Source organism: Colius striatus, chromosome 6 (genome assembly GCF_028858725.1).
Source record: "Colius striatus isolate bColStr4 chromosome 6, bColStr4.1.hap1, whole genome shotgun sequence".
In the NCBI taxonomy this organism is placed as follows: Eukaryota; Metazoa; Chordata; class Aves; order Coliiformes; family Coliidae; genus Colius; species Colius striatus.
The window spans coordinates 32532486-32551715 of record NC_084764.1 but is presented as its reverse complement, the minus strand read 5'-3'; the positions used below and the strand labels follow the sequence as shown (position 1 = coordinate 32551715).

Below are 19230 nucleotides of genomic sequence, written 5' to 3'. Positions count from 1 at the left end.
CAGCCCTTGGTGTTGGGTAGGTTAATCTGAGCCTGGGAGAAAGATACTGACCAGAAACCAAATCAAACCAGAGCGAGGAAAATGGTGAGATTAAGTATAACATCACATCAGAGTCAACAGTTATATCCCCAACCTTTGGTCTCCTCCTACAAGCATCTCGGCAATGTCCAGGAGAGGAACTATCCTATTCTAAAAGCCCAGAGGTTTCTTTTTCTTGCCTCTGCTAAAAGCACCACAACAATTATGTCACTTTAATAAAGTTGGAATAAAAGACAACTTCAAATAGAACCACATATTTCACACAGACACCTGATTCAAATTCAGATCCTGCTTTAATTCTCTTTTAATTCCCCATAACTGATCTGCTCATCTACCTCTTTCTCATACAGGCTTGGCTCAGCAATGTCAAAACTACGCAGCTGTCAACTTCCAGAGCTGCACTTTCAGGGAGCCATGGCTTCTGCACTCTTGATTGGAATCAGTTTGGAATGACCTTACAGGCACTCCTTAATTAAAATGGAAGATCTCTTTTTCAAGCATAATTGAAATTATTAAAAGAAAGTGACAATAAAAAGGGGCTAACAGGACATGAAGAGCATCGAAGGAAAAAAAGATGATAAAAGCAGGTAGGAAACAGATCATCAGTTAGCGGTATAAAAACCAGAAAACACAAACTTCTTGGATATCTGAACTGCTCGAGTCCCACTGCACCGGACGAGGCTACAGGGACTACTGGGTGGTTGTGTGCTCCGCTCCGCCCCGCCGCCCTACCCCCGGCCGGCACACAGACGCGCAGCGCGGGGCCGCCGCACCTCCGGGCCGTGCTCCGGCGGCGGGCGGGCAGGGGCGGGGGCCACCTCGCGTGTGCCGGTGCTCGCCCCCCCGCCCTCAAATCCCCGGGCAGGGCGAGCCCTTCATAAAGCGGCGCGGCGGCGGCAGCGTGCCCAGCCCCCTCGCCGGCGCGGCTCAGCTCGGCGCGATGGAGACGGGCGGGTGCCGCATGAGCGGCGCGGAGCCGGGCGCCCCGGCGATGATCACGCTGGAAGACCTGGACGGGATGGCGGAGGAGAGCCCCGACTCTGCGTACCACAGCAACGGCAGCAGCCTGGAGGAGGAGGCCGAGCGCATGGAGGACGAGGAGCAGGAGCGGCTGCTGAGCTACTGGCAAAGCGTGGGCCGGGGGCACCAGGTGGACGTGCCACGGGGTAAGAGCCGGCCGGGCGCGCGGGCTAAGCCGCTTACGCCCACAGCCCCAGTGGGCTTCCGGGGGATTAGGGAGGCGGTAGTTCTGGGCTTACCGGCCGGCACCGTAACCTTCCCAGTTGTTTCTGACCTTAGTGGTGGGATGTCCATCTCGACAGCTCCGTGCGCTTTACTGGTGCTGGCGACAGGTTGTCCAGCGGCAGCCCCCGCAGGCGCTTCCCGCGGGGACCATAGCGGCGCCGTCCCGGCCCCGACACCTGCGAACCTCTCTCTTCATCAGAGCCCGAAGACTTGGCGGGACTGGAGCCCGCTGGAGTCCGGCGGGGGCGCGGCTGGACGGCGGGGCCGGGCTGGGGCTGGGCTGGGGCGGGCGCTGACCCGCAGCGGCCCGGCTACGCGGGAGAAGGGGCCGGGGCTCCAGGAGAGGTGAGGAGACACAGCACAGAGTATCGCGGTAAATATCGGACAGCTGTGCATGGCTGACAGGCAGAAAGTTTGAGCTGAAGCTCTGCACATTTCAAACTTGGAGAAGCAGCTACAGTAGTAGCAGGTTGACCCACTTACACTAAAAAGGACTGATGTGAGTTTTCAGTCTTAATTAAATATCAAAATGAGTGCCTGCAAAGGCATTCTTTTCAAGAACATCTGTAGCAAAAGGTTACTTCTTTACAGAAAGATGAACTGAAAAATATAAACTTGTCTAACAGTAAGTCTGCCAGAGTCATCTGAGCAAAACATTGGTTATTTTCAATTGTAAAAATAAAGGCAAACCACAAACATAGGTTGTTTAGAAACCATAGCTGATGTGCACTGTCCTTCATGGAGAAGCACAGAGTTCTTCAGCATCTCTTCTGGTCAGATCAATTGATTTCTAGGAAACCACAGGAAGCAGCAAAACCTCAAATAACAGACTGCACTAGAAACTACCAAAACTAAAAAGCTTAAAAACTTGCCCTGTACTTTGACACAGCAAAGAGGTTACAATTTCCCTATTTCAAGTACACACAAGTGATGTGTGAACATGGATGCTGAATTGCTCCTTAACAGAAGATTTGTCTAGCAGAAAACATGATCCCATCCAACAAAACTATCTGGTGTTCTGATACACACTGAAACAAGGCATTGACTTTCCTAAAATTCATTAGGCAGATTATGAAGTCTAGGAAATACGTTCAAAAGTAGGATTTCACCCCATTTTAATTACTATACTGTAGAATATTTACTTTATAATGCTAAGCAAGTGTTACCAACAAAATCTAAATAGAAGAATTCTTTTCAGAGAATATTGTCAAGAGTGACTGCACCTCAACTAGAACAGTTTAAGAGAGAATTTGCCAGATTAACTCATGTGCTTTGTTCAGAGTTCAAGCTAATTGCTAATGCCTATGTTTAGTACCCAGCCAGCTGAAGTGTACCTGAGCCTCAGGGAATTTGAAGAGGTAACAGGGACAACTTTCCGAAAGTCCTCTCTGTCAGAAACCACAAAAACTTTACTCAGCTGACTATTAACTGCCAGCCGAGTAACAGTGCAGAGTGAGCACTTAACAACAGGAGTATTTCCTGCTGCTTAATGTTGAAGTCTGTACAATAAGAACATTTCCACCCATTTCCCCATAGTTCTGGGCTGCCTTGAGCTGTGACACCCCCTTTCCTCTATGGTGACAACAGACCTTTGAGAAGCGTGACTTGCTTGCCACATTTTGTTAGCACTTCTTAAGGTGAAAGCATTCTAAATACCCAAGATTTTTGTGAGAGGTGAACAAGAGACATTTGTATGTCTTGCACTGCAATTCACTGCTGTTAACAAGATCTCAAGTCTTTAGATTGACTGATTGGTCTTTGCCAAAATTGCAACAGAAAGGTAAAAGAAAATTAAAAGGTGCGGAAAAGTACAATCTAACTTTCTTGGCTTAAAAATCTGTTTTATCTACGCCCATTAGAAGCAGAAAGTGTGCTACAGCAGTTAATTTTAAATGGCTCAATTCTGTTTTTAATATAAGACTACCCATTAACAAGCAAGCTCAGGAAGATTTGCTACCCATCAAAACCATCTACCTGCTAAAGCATAAAGCAGACACTCAGTGCCCAGTGCAGTATGCTCTGAGGTCAGGTACTCAGGCCCCAGATCAAACTGCTGGTGGTTTTCCACCCATCTTGCTGTAGGTCCCTTCTGAGGTCTCCACACACAGCAAGACTCATCCCCTGGTGGCAGGAAGCGCATGAGGAAAGACCCAGAGTCCCCATCACTGGGTCACCTCAGTGATGCAGCCTCACACTGAGGCCCAGCCTCACTTCCAAGAATGGTGCTCGTAGACACCTTCCAGAGCTGCTTCCCAATTACCTCCTCCAAGGGGCACACCAAGGTTTTGGTTCTCAGCATTACAAAGGATACCTGCTCTACCCCTGAATGGCAGTTTGTGTGCATGTATATTAAGGGTGCAGCTGACAAGTACATCCTGCTCCAGTGACACTCCCAGCAGGTCTGATCAGAAACAGATTAAGACATGCAACAATTTAAATACTGTACAATTGTGTTGCTATGAACAAGTCTTGCCACATGTGCCTTATCTATATAAGGCACATATATCTATAGATATATATATAGATATCTATATCATATATCTATATATGTAAAGATTTGCTTCTTTCATAATTCCTACCTATAGCAGCAACTGTAATCACCATTTTGAAATGTAATTAAACCAAGCCTTTACCCAGCTATGCTGCTACAACTCATCTTGCCTTGCTGCCACACCAATATTCGAGTTCCCAAGCTTGGACTTAGAGATGACCTGTAAATCAAGTGACTCACTTGCTTTTGGGCAGTATCATTTTAGGTATCATACAGACTAAGATACTTATTATAATCCAAATGTTACACTGTCATGCCTGACAGGCATGAAATTCACAAACAGAAGAAAAAAACTCCTGAGAGGACTTTAATTAGTTGTAAAACCTATCCCATGCATTCATATAAACACCCCACCCCCCACGTATTTATCAATAAAGAAATCTAAAAATAGAGTTAACTTTTCTAGAGTCCTACAGTGTTTCTTAATTTTTTAATCATATGTGGAAAATTCAGTGCTGAAGTCTAATCTACTTTTATTTCTCTCTCAGCCTCCAAAGAGGTCAATTCGACATGGTAGTTACTACTTATATTGTAAATGTTTCCCAATGACATTAAAAAAACTGTTTAAAATTAACTAAAGTGTAACTTTCTTCCCTTTATTAAAAGGATCTTTACTATTCCAAACAGTCTTAAAGCTAAACCCTTGCACTGGATGCCAGGAGATGTAGGTTTGATTCCCAGCTCAGCTACAGATTTACTAAGTGACCTAGACCAAGTTAATTCTCCTGCATCTTAATTCTCCTCTTCTCTGAAACATGGATAATACTCCCTTCCCCCACCATCCTGCTTTTTCCATTTAAAATATTGAGGCACTTATAACACCCAAGAGAAGGGCTCTTATTTCAGTTGGAACATTAGCCCTTTTCATGCATGTCTGACACATACCATGAGGCAGTATGGCAGAAATTCACATTCAGACTTTCAAACACTGTACATAAAAACCAAGTTTCTCTCTCATCCTCTACAGATGTACACAAATACCTGTATTATTTCACTTTGAGAGACCATGAATTAAGTCTTTTGGAAGAGAGGCTTTCCATTCCTAAGACTAACCTTAATATCCTAAGTTTCCAAGCCTGTCTGGTAGGTATCAACTTCTAAGCAGAACTTACTTATGGACTCCAGCTAGAATTGATGTCACAGCAACCATAGTTGCAAAGACACCTCATAAAACCATATTTAAATGGCAAAGCTGTAGAGATAAGAAGTACTAGAATATACTTGTATACAAATATATACTTTGTACACAAATATAAAATCCATCTGAGCTTGGCTGGGAAATGTCATGATTACTACAGACGGGATGATTGCTAGTGTCACTACATCTAGAAACAGAGGATAGGTTCGATGGTTAAATTCTTATAAAATGTAAGAATCATTCAAAAAGTCACAGCATATTTCAGTTCTAGCTCTGTATTGGTAAGCAAGCTTACAGGTGCAGAGTTCTGCAACAACAGTCAGCTATTAAGACTCTTTCACATAACAATTTGCTTCAGAACGTGTGAAGCAATGACACGTTAGAGATACTCCAAGCCCTTCCCGTTCCTAAGGGCAAGGCAGCAGATAGCAGCAAAGCATATGGTGTCCCTGTCAGTCAAATGAAGTCAGTATGTTCCACTGCATCTTTACTAATGCTCCCTGATGCCTATGACTGTTTGAGAACATGCAACCACTCTGCTTTCTGCCAGGTGTCTGGAACTTGACAAACAGAACACCAAAACTTGCTATGCTCTTCTCCTGCCTTTATATATGTTATGTTTCAATTTTGCTATTATATTAGTATTCTTTCCAAGACAACAGTCTTCTGCTCCTTCCAAACTGAAATACCTTCCCACTAATGTTCTTGGTATCTAATCACACAGCACATGCATACAAAACTACCATGCCACAGAAAGCAACTGTATTAACACAAATCTATGTTCTAATTTCATCATTAAACAATAACGTATCTGCTTAAGATACAGTTCTTCAGCAAAGTATACATTAAGGAATTTTAAGTTTCGTCATCCTATATTGCTTTAACTTAACAGGTTACTTTTGTCATCCTTCATTTATAATTTCTGCACTTCAATCCCCTCTCTGCATACCACCTTCACTTTCTTTCCTGCAGGCTGAGCAATGGGTTCTCCCAGCTCCTTCTGTGCTGCCCTACCAGTATCTTGAGTTTGTCAATGCAACTGCTGTGCCGTGAAGCCCCAAATCAGGCAGAGCATGTGCACCCAATGCAGCTTCATGAGCTCCCAACAGAATAGTTATCTGCCTCAACTGTCTGGCTGCAGTCTTGCTGAGAAAGCCCAGCACGTCCTGTTCTGGAAAATCTCCTTCTGAAGCTGCTAAAGTTCATAATCTCACATACTTCCTAAAGAAAACAGTTTTTTGCCTTTTAGTTTAAAGTCCTCCAGGGCTGCTGAACAACAGCACCAGCCTCACCTGACTAAGCAGTAACACTGACACGAGCATAATACCAAATGCTAAAGTAAGAGATGAGATCAGGCATAAAACATAGTTTGGAAATGACAGAGTTTTCACAGTGGTGTTTCCTCACACGTGCAAACAGGAGCAGCAAACTCAATTTGCTGTTTTATATGGATACACATTAATCCAACACTGAGAGAGCTGCTAGAACTGGCAACATCATCTGCACAGGCCAGAAAACCAGGCATTGCAAAGAACTCTCCATGGAGGCACATGTAAGAAAAGTATGGAAGGAAGGGGAGAGAGAAATCTGCTCCTAACAGTAGAGAGAAGTCAGTTAACTTCCCTATTAATACCAAAAGGGAAACTAACTTGTTACAAAAACGAGGTCTTGGGTTATTTCTACATCTTGCTCTAAAATGGGAGATGTGCTGTTTTGTTGCAGACATGGCAGAGCCCATCCAGCAGCTGACCAGAAACAACAACCCCCAGGGCAGACAGACCATCCCCTTTACTCTGATCCAGCGCAAGGAAAAGGTACCCATTTCCTTCCCAGTCAAAGTGTTAACAGTGTTTCAGTATTCATACCCGGCTTCCAAATATGTTTCTTTATAAAAAGTATTGTAACTATTTAGGATTTTTAACATCCTAAGTGCAAAGCACTGTAACTGGATAATTGCATTTCATTTTTTAACACCTCACCACTTCTACGTGGGTGAATTTTTCTTTTACGAAAGGTAGAAAACAGCAGAAATGGCAGAAGATGGACAAGAATTACAGCCTTTGTGCCATTTTGTAATTAACAAAAACTCTTATTTTGCCAAGTGAAATAAAATTTCCTCTTGTCTTCATTTAAATCTATGCATTTGCTTCTTTACACATTCATGTCAATAAAACCTTAGCAAAGAATACTTGAGATTAATATCTGAAAAACTAAATGTGTTCTTATGTTATGGATCCTTACCAAGCAAAGCAACAATTTGCAACTCCATCTTATCAAACCCATCTTATTTTCCAAGTAAAAACTGAAATTGATGTCCAGCAAATTGTTTACAGCTCAGGATATGTACAAACAAGTGTCTAACCTTAAACACACCATGCCAAACCAAGAAAATCTTTACTAACCATGTATGAAGAATGTTTGTCACATTTCTTCTAGCTACATCTATATAACTAAAATTTGTGTCACAATTCAATTTGGTGTATTTCATCTAAACAGTCTGGGACTTATGACTAGCTATGTTGTAATGAAATGCTTGAAAGCAATTTCTTAGTACTACTACATTAACTGCAGATAAAACCCAAGATTATTCAGTGTTAGCTGCAACTAAATGTTTAATACTGTGAGTCCAAAGGATGACAGTTCCTTCTTTTAAAGAACTACCTAGAAATCTGCTGAAATAAATTTTGTTCCAAGATCAGCAGCATATTGCTTTTTGGATTTTATGTGAGCAAGGACTGAAATTCCCATGTTCACTTCAAGGTCATTTGACTGAAATGACAGCTGAAAAAAGATGCAATTATTTTCATACTCAAGATGGACACACTGCACTGGGTTTGATATCTACATGTTATATACCAGCGTGGACCTTGAAATGAAGTGCATGTGAACCAAGTGTTAAACAGAATGTGCTTAAGGTATAGCTGACATTGAGACTTAAAATCATTCCTCATGATTGCTTTTCTTCTGGTCATCCACCTAGAGACATTGATGTCTTTATGCTAGAAGTAATATTGTTTTGCTTTTATTTGTTTGCTCAGGTTTTGTTAGGGTATTGACTTTAAATACAAAATTAGTATCTTTCTGTGTTTGCAGCTTGGAGATCTGCTTTATGAAAAACGTCAGTATGGAAAAGCCAAGTGGGCTTGTATAAAAATGAAAGAAAAACAGTATGAACAGAGCATATGCCTTGGATTCATGAAGCTCATGAGGTACATCTGTGAGCAGAACTCCTCAGGTAATTGGTACAAGTCTACATTAAAGTGACAACACTTTATAATAATATTTATGCAGTAGCTCCTCCTCACTGGAGAGATACTTTTATTAGCTTTCCCCAAATCCTCCACCCTATCAGGACATTTTCCTGCAATACATCCTTGCCAGCAGAGTCTAAACCAAAGCGCTGCTCCTGCTGCAGATGTGCTAGGCAAGAGCATCTGTAGGAAGACATCACTGTTTCCAGGGACACCATAACAACTGCAACTGATTGGGAATTGGTACTGCCTATTTGTGAAGGCTTTTGCTACATATTTTTGGTGGTTTAGTTCTCACAGCAGTACTTAAATCACCCATCCTAAGATCCTATTCAGAATGTAATGTCAAGAAAGACCATAATGTTTTGCCTCCTTCATTTTACTTCGTGATACTGAACTTGTGCATGTCTGAGTTAACACCAAACAAATTTTCTGTGGTTGAAACGTATTTTCCATAAATTCAGTTTCAACTCAAGTACTTTAAAATAATGGCAAGTGCACCACATTCTTGGTAGCCTGTGCCTGCATAAAAAGTGTGCACCTAGTTTCCAATCCAATTTAATCTAATTTCAACTTCCAGCCATCAATTTGGGTTTTTCTTCCTCTCTCGTTGATGAAAAGGTATTACAATGCCCAGCAGTTTGTTCTGTGCCTGTGCATGTGTTGTACTTTCCAAGAAAATAAAAAACATTGATAACAAAAGCTTTTCCTTAATCAGGTATTTCCCTGCTCTCACCATTCTTTTAACACTTTAACGTGGTTCAAAAGTAATTTTGGCTCCAGAACAGGGCAGTTTTGTATTCAAACTGCATATAGAAGCCAAGTTCCCACTCCCAGTCATCACTGCTACCTGCAGCATCACAACCGAAACCTCTTCCAATAGCACTGCAAAAATACAGCAACATGTCTGATAACAGCGAATCCTAAATAAATTCACAATGAAGCCTACATTGTTTGTTCCCAAATATTTAAAACATGATGCTAGGTCAATTTACAAGATGAACAAGGGAGAGAAGTGAAGTAAAACTCCTTGTCCTACAAGAAGGGTTCACCAGATACCATATTTCAGACACACATGCACATATTTGCACATGTAGGTTTTAGATTCAAACACCCAAGCTATGAGACACACAAGCCCACTTTCTAAAGGTGCTACTGAATTACTTTCAATAACAAAACTTTCTGCTCTGTGGTACTCACTTCATACGATTCAACGTGAGTTCAGAAGTCAAGCACAATATGTAGACCTCTTGTATCTTCTAATACCTCATATGTCTCCTTAGGACTGTACTTGGGGATAACAATACCCATTGTGACCATAGTCCATACAAATGAATCGCAGTCAGAGATGACCCAGTCAGTGACCGTAGCTTATTACCTGCCTGAAGTGCTACAAGACGAGCCACCTCATCCTTTGGACTCTGACATTATCATTGAAGAATGGCCTTCTACTATTGTCTACAGCAGGTAAGAAACACATCAATTCTGTTCTAGCAAAAACAGTAAAGATGCAGTTTCAATTGAGGCATATTACATCTTTTGGGCATATTACATCTTCTAAAGCAAGATCTAAAAGCTGACAAACAGTAAAACTTGATTATCAGTAATTGTTAAAAGCTGCCTGCTTTATGAAACTGGGATATTCAGGAGTTACCGACTTACTTAAGAAAATTATGCATCTGTAAATGTCATATAACAGCATCTCAAAACAGACTACTCTGTATAGCTGGGAACAAAGAGTCTATCATTGAAAATGCTAAGCAAAAAATGCAATCAGTTTGAGACCAGCCCCAGACAGGTGGTATCACTTGAGAAACACAATTGTATAATTTAGGAGAAGGCATTTCTAGGCTCTGGAAAAAAGTTGGTATGAAGTTGAAAAAGAAGTTGATATGAAGTTGATTGTTACAGGAGCTTCAGAGGAATCACCAACGAAGACTCTATAATGAGAGAAATAAACCTGTTGGCAGAAATTCTGGAGAGCCCCGAGCTGTGTTTGCAGGATACGTTCATCATCGCAGGATACACAAATCCAGCTGCTGCCAACCGACACAATGAGATTTGGTTCCTGCAGAGGCCATAGCCTCCCCTCCTGGCGCCTGGACGCCATGACAGGCAGTTCCGATTTACTGGCAGAATCTTACACACCAATCATGTAAGACTAGATGTCAGAGATCTTAGAAATGGGGCTTTTAGCCAGTTTCAAAAAGGCAATCACTCCAATTCAATAGCCAAACAGAAGTAACACGTGAAACACACAGTTTTCTGTCAACCTTTACAGTTTTTACACAGTTTTTATGGAGAATTTTAGCAGCTCACTTTTTTTTTTTTTTTTAATACAAAATAAGGGAGACAGAGACCTCTCCTCTCATCCACTTATCAGCATCGCTAGACTGCCTGTGGCTTGGGATGGTGCTAGGGGAGATCTCAGAGCCTCAGCCCTGGCCTGCTCTGGGCACCTAGTGCTGCTCCAGCCACACAAAGACCCTGCCAGGACTCAGATTGGGACACACGCCATAACCACCTCACACAGGCAAGCTGTGCTTCAGGTCTTAACTAAGTCTTGAAGAAAACTAGACTTAGACTACTGGGGTTAAACCAAGGAGTAAGAGTAGGCCAATGCTGACCACTTTTAATGTCATCATCTGTGGAGCAAAGATTCTTAAAGATTACCTCAAAAAGCATTCAACCAAAGTACTTGCAATCTTCAGAAGAGACCAAGATAGCAGAGCAGTCCTAACGCTCATTAAAGTTTTGATAGCAAAAGTTACAGTTGACTTTAATCACACACTCACAGTAATCCTGTGACCATGTTTAGCATAAGTGGTTATTCTTAACTTCTCGGTTTATTAAACACTTCTTCTTAAAACTTTGCTGAGTGTTAAAACACTCCAGCTGCAGTAATTTCTTCATTCCACATGACTAATGTTATGATACAACTATTTCACAATTTGCAGGAAAAAAAATTCTGCCTGAAGTGACCTCTGGTAGAAACCTGGTCCAGCCCTCTGCTGAAAGGAGGGCCAGCACTGCTGGCAGCGCAGGCTGCTCGGGGCCTCTCATGGCTAAAGATCTCCAGGGATGAGGAGCCTGTAACTCCTCTGAGCCCTGTTCCAGTATTTGACCATGCTCACTGTGAGAATTTTTCTTCCTAATATCTAATTTTCTGTGTTGCAGCTTGTTTCTTTTACCCTTCATCCACATGGTGATTCTTCAAGGAGACAACTGCTAGTCTAGCACGCTGTGGTTGAAAGCCAAGCTCACATAGTTCTACACGCATCACAGGTCTGAAAGCAGCACTCATGCTTTGCTGTTCACTTCAGTTAAAGCACACACTGCACTTTAGAATTGGGGTAGCCAACAGCTTTGCTCTGAAAAATCCCTTCTTAATCTCTCCCCTTACAGATTCGATGGTAGAGTTTAATCTTAATATTTGATAGAAGTAAATGTCTTTTTATATCAAATTTCACCAGCATTATTTATTGATTACAGGCTTTAAAGTTTAAATGGAGTTTTTTCTGTTCTTCAGTTACAATATACAGAACAGCCACCAGAGCCAGTGTCTGCCAGCTTACAGTAAATTGGCAAACAAAATGGAATAAATGCACAGGTCTGAAGGACTTAAAGCCTCCTGGTCCCACACGACCCTGCTACACAAAAGTGACTTTTTGCTTAACCCAAAAGTTCTTGCTGAGCAGGAAGAGCAGGTGCTGCCACAGGGAGTCCTCAGAGGCCAGCAGGGAGGGAGGTAAAAAGGAAAAAAATGAAAAAAAAAGAAAACCTCTTAGTTTTAATGCAAACAAACTGATAGTCTTTGTGGGAAGGAAAAAAAAAAACCACAAATGAAAAAATTCAAAAGCTCCAACCTTAAAAAAGCCATCCTCACTTTCTGCTGAATGTCTGATATCCCTAGCTGTTCAGATATCCTGCACTAACCCACCACAGACATTTTTGTTGCCAGATATTACCTGAATGTTAAACTGATGGGGAGGTTCTCAAAAACCTGTGGGTTTGGGGTGTGTCTTAGTCTAAGCAGAAAGCTATCAAATCTGGTTTGCCAGGAGAAAGCACAAATGCTTGTGCCAGGTGAGGCCGCAACTGAGAGCTGCTTTGTCTGATGTGCCAATTTAAATGCACATCAAAGTATTTCTGACTCAACAGAACAAGATGATGGAAGGGACCTGTCGTGTCTTTTATTCCTCTCAATTTGTTCAAGAGATAGGATCATAGCCGGGGAAAATAATTCTGACTTCTGTTTGGTTTTTTTGGAACCATTTCCCATGTGATCTTCATTTATTTTGAATATTTCCTTACACTGTTGGAAATGCCAGCCAGTATTAACGTGAAAGATGACAAATTAATAAATGATTAATAGAAATTAATGAAAGTTTACTAAAACTGAGTAGAGGGCTGAGGAAGGCATTACATAACAGTTTTGTTTTGCTCTCACTACCCCCCCAAGATTTTTCTAAGACCAAACAAAAATGATTTTCACCTTTGACATGATTTTATGGCAAATTAGAGATGCTTCTGCAATTTGATTGCTTTGACCAGTTACAGAAATTATTGTAATGCTTTGGCAGAACAACTGCCAAATGGCTATTGGAAGTAGTGAAATCCTCTCACCACAGAGTACCAGGCTGTATATACTTTACATTTTAAGCATCTATTGCAAAAAGTGTTTGCTGTATCTTATGTCTCTTTCCATAAGCAATCTCCACCTAAATCCTCCTGTGACTCGGCTACTTGTATGGGTATGTTCTAGAAACATTAATGTTACTGAAATATAAAAACAACGTGTTTATCTGAATGTGCTGATATCCTAACTGCAGCAAAGTGTTCCATGATGTTTTATGTAAAACTGTGAATTCCAGCTTAGTATTTCTTTTGACTAATGTTAGATGGCTTCTGCTGCTGAGAAAGAGCCAATTCACCTCGAGCTTAAAGATAGACTTTATGGCTGTGAAACATTGTACCAGCTTTTGTAACCAGCCCTCACAAGCATGGGTATGAAGAATTGCCTGTTTTAAGCAAACTTTATATGGGGTGTCAGTCAATAGTTACACCAGTGAACGCTGAGGAAATGTTATTATTGCTCAAATATGTCGAGACAATTTGACAACATCATATCAAGCACGACTCTAACTCCTGATATTGGAATAAGTAGTTTATTATCCATCTGTGGCTCTATTTTGTAAGCCATTAATTAACAGGTTTTCATTTTTAATTTGAAGTTATTAGACTTCCACTATTCAAAGGAGATAATAAAACAGAATTCACCTATATTTTTGGAAGATTGAACAATGTAGCCTTAACAGATAAATGTTGTCCTGCATACTGTGTACTTTTTGAACAGCATTAGTGCCTAAAGTTTATTCCAGCTGTTGTGACACTCAGGGCCTTGCTTACTGTATGTACACAAATAGAAGCATAAGTTTTCTGGCATTGTTGTGTTGTGCTGTTTTACACCGTCCTTCATTTTCACTGACATGTCTTGTTTACTGTTACTGTTTGTCAAAATTAAAGATAATGATTTCATGTGCAGAGTACACCTGGCTTTCATTTCTGTAACAGTCAAGTCCTTTTGCCATCTTCCCTATGAATGGGAACAGCAGAAGTCACAAGTGGCCATTCGGATTTTACAAAAGCTCTTTAATCCCCAAATTTGAAATGGTTGCTTCAAGACCTCAAAACCGTAACTGACGTTCAAAAAGCATGCATTCTTTGAAATAAACACATACATTTGGAGCTATATGTGTACATATGCTCCAGCCAGCAGGTCTGTCCTCAAACTCACTCCTCCTCACTGCAGAAGCCATCTGCAACCCCATTTGTGTCAAGTGTCCAGTGCAGGCTCCTGCAGTTCCCACTGTGGCACGGGATAGGCTTCAGCACCTGACTCCAGAGACACGGCACTGAAAGGGTGATGTGGGTAGCTGAGTTTTCTCCTAAATCCCGCCACCATTCAGAACATAACCTCATGACCAATTCCTTTGTCAAGGGACCAGGATAATGCAACGTGTACCAGTTGCTTCTCACATATCCTAATCTCAAACTGCTCAGAAGCAAAAGTAGAGGAACATGGTAAATTGTGTAATTTAACTTCAGGGTATGGCCTGCAGAGAGCTGCACAACTACATAAACACGGCTGCAGACACTGAGGTTCAGGAGCCCTTTTGAAAGTGCTGAGGTTTCCAAGACTAAGGCCTGACTTGCCCACAAAGCTGGGAAAAGGCTGGGACACTGTTCTTTCATGCTGTGTAATATTTTCTAAGTAAAGCAGTATCAATACAAATGCAAATACCAGATCAAAGAAAGGAAATAGAAACCACTGAAGCCACAGTGACAGTTTAATCAAAGTTTGTCTATGCTCCTCAATTACACCAGATGAGCCAAACCTACATGAAATTTCTGCTCAAATCTCAAGTGAAACACTGAAATGCTCATCCTGAGCATTCAGAGACACCTCTCTCTAGTGATACAGAACTATCTTTAAAGTTCTTGCTAGCTAATCAGTGGAACTTCCTTATTGAAATGCACTCCCAGGCTACTGGTTTGAAGACAGCTGATCTAACTCAATCTAGAAAATGAATGAACAATTTTGCTTTCAAATAGTCTTCACATAAACTACAACAAAGTCATTAGACTTCAGCCAATAACATACTCTTAAGGCCAACAGTTTCATCCTTCCTTTTTGGTTTTTCTTCCATGTCTTTTACCAAAAAAGGAACATACAATCTGAACTTTTCCAAGTGGTGTCTTAGGTAACACCATCTGTCTGCTAGTATCTTATTGAGAAGATACTGAGCTGTAAGCCAACACTGACTGGCGAAACAGTTCTGGCCCTGCTAATCTGTCCTATATTTGGACATCATCTATTGGTGTAAAATAACCAAAAAAAAAAAGCTCTTAAGAGAAAAGTAAAGCACCAACAAACAAACAAAAAATATCAAGGAGTACTTGAAGCATAACTACACTTAGAAGCATAACTACTCCTCCTCACTGCAGGAGCCACCTGCAACCCCTCAATTTTGAGTTTTCCACCAGAGCTTTAAGTTAGGTATCGCTGGCACAAAGTGAAACAGCAGCTGCTGTAATCGAAGCCACGGTTGTGTTCTGTCTTACACTCAAAGGCGAAGTTAACTGGATAGTTTCCTATGTGTTACCTTTATAAGTTATTTCCAGTTTAGATAGAGGTGTTCAAATAGGAAAGAAGATGAAATATTTACTGACGCTGTCCATTGAACAACAAAGAAATGTAACAACTCACCCGGATGTAGGCATTCTGAATTTCTACCAACTCTTCCCCAAGTGGAACAACGATTTTTTCCACTTGTCGCTCATGAGAATAAGGCTGAATTTCTGGAGAATCTTCAGCACATAGCTCTATCTGAGCAATGAGTAAGTTGGAAATAACTTGCTGCACAGCCTGTTTGAGAAGCCACAAAAAAAAAAAAACATTTTTGCATGTTAATGCTCCAATAGTGCAAATCAGCATCACGTGAAAGTAACTGCTCCCATATTTTGGCAGGCCTTGAACACAACTGTAAAGAAAAGGTACCTACTACCTACAGATGTAAAAATGAAAGACTCTCCACTTAATGATTTCAAGTAGCATACAAATAGTTCCTGAATACAAAAAGCATGCAACTGCAGGAGAGCTGGAGTGACAGAACTCCCTTTGGCTTTAGGTGCACAGTAAAACCTCTCATGAGAAGTAACCTGGAGCTGGGAGCTCAAACTGCACTGGCATGTCCATCTGCTTTAGACTGAAAACCTAGGACACGCTTGTATTTACCCAGTACACCACACTGAACAGAATATGAAAGCCATTTTGCATTATTTTTCTTTTTGGTTCAAGTAGGTTTGTATTCTCAAAGCCCAAAGGATATTAATTCATTTTTAAAAGCTCAGGAAATAAACAAAAAAGACAAACCCTTAACAATTAATGGGCTGTGAAAAGATTCACTTTTTATGTGGAATTCCAACAGACTTCAGCATCCTGCACAGTGTTCAAATTGGTATTAAACATAGCTTTCTACTATAACTTCATTATTTCAGCCATGCAAGTAAGGTTTGACTCACCTTCGTATCACTGCCTGGTGTGGCACTTAGGGCCAAGATCCGGAATTGATTTGAATATTTGCTTAGCTCCCTTACAACCTAAGGACAGAAAGCAGATTGTTTGCTGATACAAACTGTACCAGTGAAAATACCAAGTAGAAAAAGCTTAACAAAATATTCTAAAAGGTGTGTCTCAAAATTCAAATGGGAGCTAGGAAGTGTTCGGTTTATGACCACTTTATCCAAGAAGGCTTAATCTTGATTAAGTATGTTACCCCAGGCCTTGGCTCTATGTCACAGAGAAAGTCAATATTTCAAGACAATACTTTTGTACATTACTTGGAAATAAAAGAACCTACAAGCTTATAAAATTATTTGAAATGAAGTTGCTGTAGTTCAGGAAAATGATAGAAGAAAATTGTAACACTGGCAAACCAACATGTACTGTGTTAACTTGGCAAGCTACCACCTCTTTTCCAGCATGCCAATTTAGACAAGCACTAAAAAGCATCTACTTTCCTCTAAAGATGCCCAGTAAGCAAACAGACACAACTCCAACAGTATTCAGTCAATTTCTCCAGCATATGAAACTCTAACTTTCCTTCTTACTACGAGCAGATTAAGCCAAAGTAACACAACAAACTCTTGTCTAACCAAGCTAAAATCCAGTTTTAAAAAGAAATCGTCAATTCATATTACTAACACAAAGAACTTTACCAAAAAAAGCCCACATTTTTCTGTTAAAAAACACCTCTCCTCATTGAAGTGCTATTCCAACATAGCACAAACACACCAAAGTACACCTGCAAATACAAACATGGCTGAGAAAAACAGCACAGGGGCTTTTTATTTCAATTGCCCAGCTGAAAAAATACTTTGAAATACAAATTAAAATTTTATTCAGACATTTAAAAAACCTCTCACTTCACCTTACCCAGTTCTGATACAGGTTTTATTTAAAAGCCACTGGCAATGTGGAGGACCGTGTGGTCTCTTTTAAACAAAGCTAAGGACCTGAAGGACAATCTCCCTACAACAGTGATAAGTGGCACATCATAAAGAATGTATAAGTGATTTTGGGGGGAAGATTTTTGTAATCATGAGACAAGAACAGAGTGGCTCCAGCATTACCTGACAGTAGGCATGATTTCCAAGGGCCTTGTGGGCTTCATCAATAACCAAACATTTAATCTCCACAGCAGCACACGTCCCACGAGAGAGATCATTCACCATTATTTGAGGTGTAAGGAAGAAGACTCTCTTGGTAGCCCACAATTCCCTCCGACTGAGGGCTTGGGTTCCCCCTGAAAAAAAAAAAGCAGAGAAATAACATTAGTGACCTGTTTTGCCGAGAACAGGCCATGACCCAAGGGCAGCAGCAGAAGGCTGAGGGCTAGCAGGCACAGGCTTTGAGGAGCGCCTTTTAAAACAGCTATTCCTTGATGCTATTCCCATTTTGAGGAAAAAAGATGAATGCAACGACTAGGAAGATTTTGTTGCCTTAAAACATCAAATCCAGAACCGTGGAAAACAAGGCTAGAAAGCTCAAGATGCAGCCCAGCCTCCAGCAGCCCCACACCTAACCTACAACACCACTGGGAAGGTTTGTGCTCAAAAACAGGGTGAAGAGGCAGTCATTATGTTTAATACTTCAGTAAGCAATAAAGTGCAGCTCATGAGGTTTCCAAAACCTTTTTTAAAAAGGCCATTATTCGTGAGATTCAGTTTGACACAGACCACATTTCCTGTGCATTTGCACTTCTGCATGGAAACCCCAGGGCTCTGTGAAGCACAGGGCTGCACCCCAGAGCTTCAGAAGGCACATTCCATCACCCTTATGTAGGTGACCTGGGGATTTAACTATTATAAAACCTAAAATTAACCCCTTACAAGTCTTCATGTCCTAAAATAATACTTTCCCCCCCCCCTCCCATCCACTGCATCTGCAGCTTTTCACATTGCACTCCTTTGCCTTTAAGCTAAACCAGGGGAGGTTTACATCGACTATTTAGAAGAACTTGTTCCCTGAGAGGGCTGTCAGCCCCTGTGCCAGGCTGCCCAGAGAGGTGGGGGAGTCCCCATTCCTGGAGCTATTGCACAGCCGTGGAGCTGAGGTGCTGAGGGCCATGGGTTAGTGGTGGGCTGGGCAGGGTGAGGGGAGGGGTTGACTCAAAGGGCTTTTCCAGACAAAAAGATTCTATGCTACGATTCTAAGCAGCCTCGCAGTTTGCGGCTCATCCGAGACGACACCCGAGCACGATGAGCCCCCGAGCAGCCCCAACCCCGTCCCCACCGCCGCCCTACCTGTCATCTCGGCCATGTGTCGGGCCGGGATGCCCATAACGCGGGCGCAGGCCTCCATCTGCTGAGCTACCAGCGGCTTGGTAGGGGCAAGGAACAGCACTTTGCCGGAGGGGAACCAGCGGTAGAAATTGTACATGACGACGGCGGCCACGAAGGTTTTACCCAGCCCGGTGGGCAGGCAGACCAGCGTGTTGCCCAGCAAGGCGGCGCGGGCCATGCGCACCTGGTAGCCCCGCACCGGGTAGTTGGTCGGGTAGATCCAAATGGACCCCGCCGCCTCACAGAAACCCGCCGCTGCCGGGCTGGGTGCGGCTGCCGGGCTCGGATCCGCCGCCGCCGCGGCCGCCACCAACAGCAGGTCATCGTCTGCCTCTTCCTCTTCTTCCTCCTGCGCCTTCCCGCTCGCTGCTTTCCCGCCCGCCGCCCGCCAAGCTTGAGGTAATGTCTGCTGCCGCCCGCCACTCATCCTCCCTCAGGCCGCGGCCGTTCCGCCCTGAGGTAACGCACACCAACGTGCGCGGCCCTCCATTTTCTCTCAGCGCCGTCGCTTGAAAACCCCGCGGGAGCCGCCCCCCGGGGCCGGGGCATGAGGGGAGGGCCGACTCCCGTCCCTCCCCCCGGCCCGGGGGGCGGCTCCC

General features: G+C 42.4%; 2 protein-coding genes across 6 annotated transcripts in view; one reads left to right on the top strand and one right to left on the bottom strand.

Annotated features, from left to right (window-relative positions):
* Nucleotides 1–19194, bottom strand: part of FANCM (FA complementation group M) — a 70733-nt gene extending 51539 nt beyond the window's left edge. For all 5 annotated transcript variants that reach the window (XM_061998633.1, XM_061998634.1, XM_061998635.1 and 2 more), the window contains exons 1-4: nucleotides 18593–19194; nucleotides 17420–17592; nucleotides 16310–16387; nucleotides 15495–15653 (exon numbers count right to left, since the gene is read on the bottom strand). In XM_061998633.1, the coding sequence (XP_061854617.1) occupies nucleotides 15495–15653; nucleotides 16310–16387; nucleotides 17420–17592; nucleotides 18593–19058 (876 nt within the window). In that variant the 5' untranslated portion in view covers nucleotides 19059–19194. The remainder of the gene's footprint in view (nucleotides 1–15494; nucleotides 15654–16309; nucleotides 16388–17419; nucleotides 17593–18592) is intronic.
* On the top strand, nucleotides 980–10530 carry LOC104550261 (heme-binding protein 2). Its single transcript, XM_061998646.1, has 5 exons — nucleotides 980–1205; nucleotides 6696–6787; nucleotides 8067–8208; nucleotides 9508–9691; nucleotides 10136–10530. Exons 1-5 carry the CDS (start codon nucleotides 980–982, stop codon nucleotides 10305–10307), a joined length of 816 nt encoding a protein of 271 aa, XP_061854630.1. The 3' UTR covers nucleotides 10308–10530.
* Nucleotides 19195–19230: the final 36 nt, after the last annotated feature.

Excerpts from the sequence above, each read along its gene's own strand:
- LOC104550261 (XM_061998646.1), top strand. The coding sequence starts at position 980 with ATGGAGACGGGCGGGTGCCGCATGAGCGGCGCGGAGCCGGGCGCCCCG. Across the intron at positions 8,209-9,507 it reads CTGTGAGCAGAACTCCTCAG|GACTGTACTTGGGGATAACA; the intron begins GTAATTGGTACA and ends ATGTCTCCTTAG. Across the intron at positions 9,692-10,135 it reads TCTACTATTGTCTACAGCAG|GAGCTTCAGAGGAATCACCA; the intron begins GTAAGAAACACA and ends TGATTGTTACAG.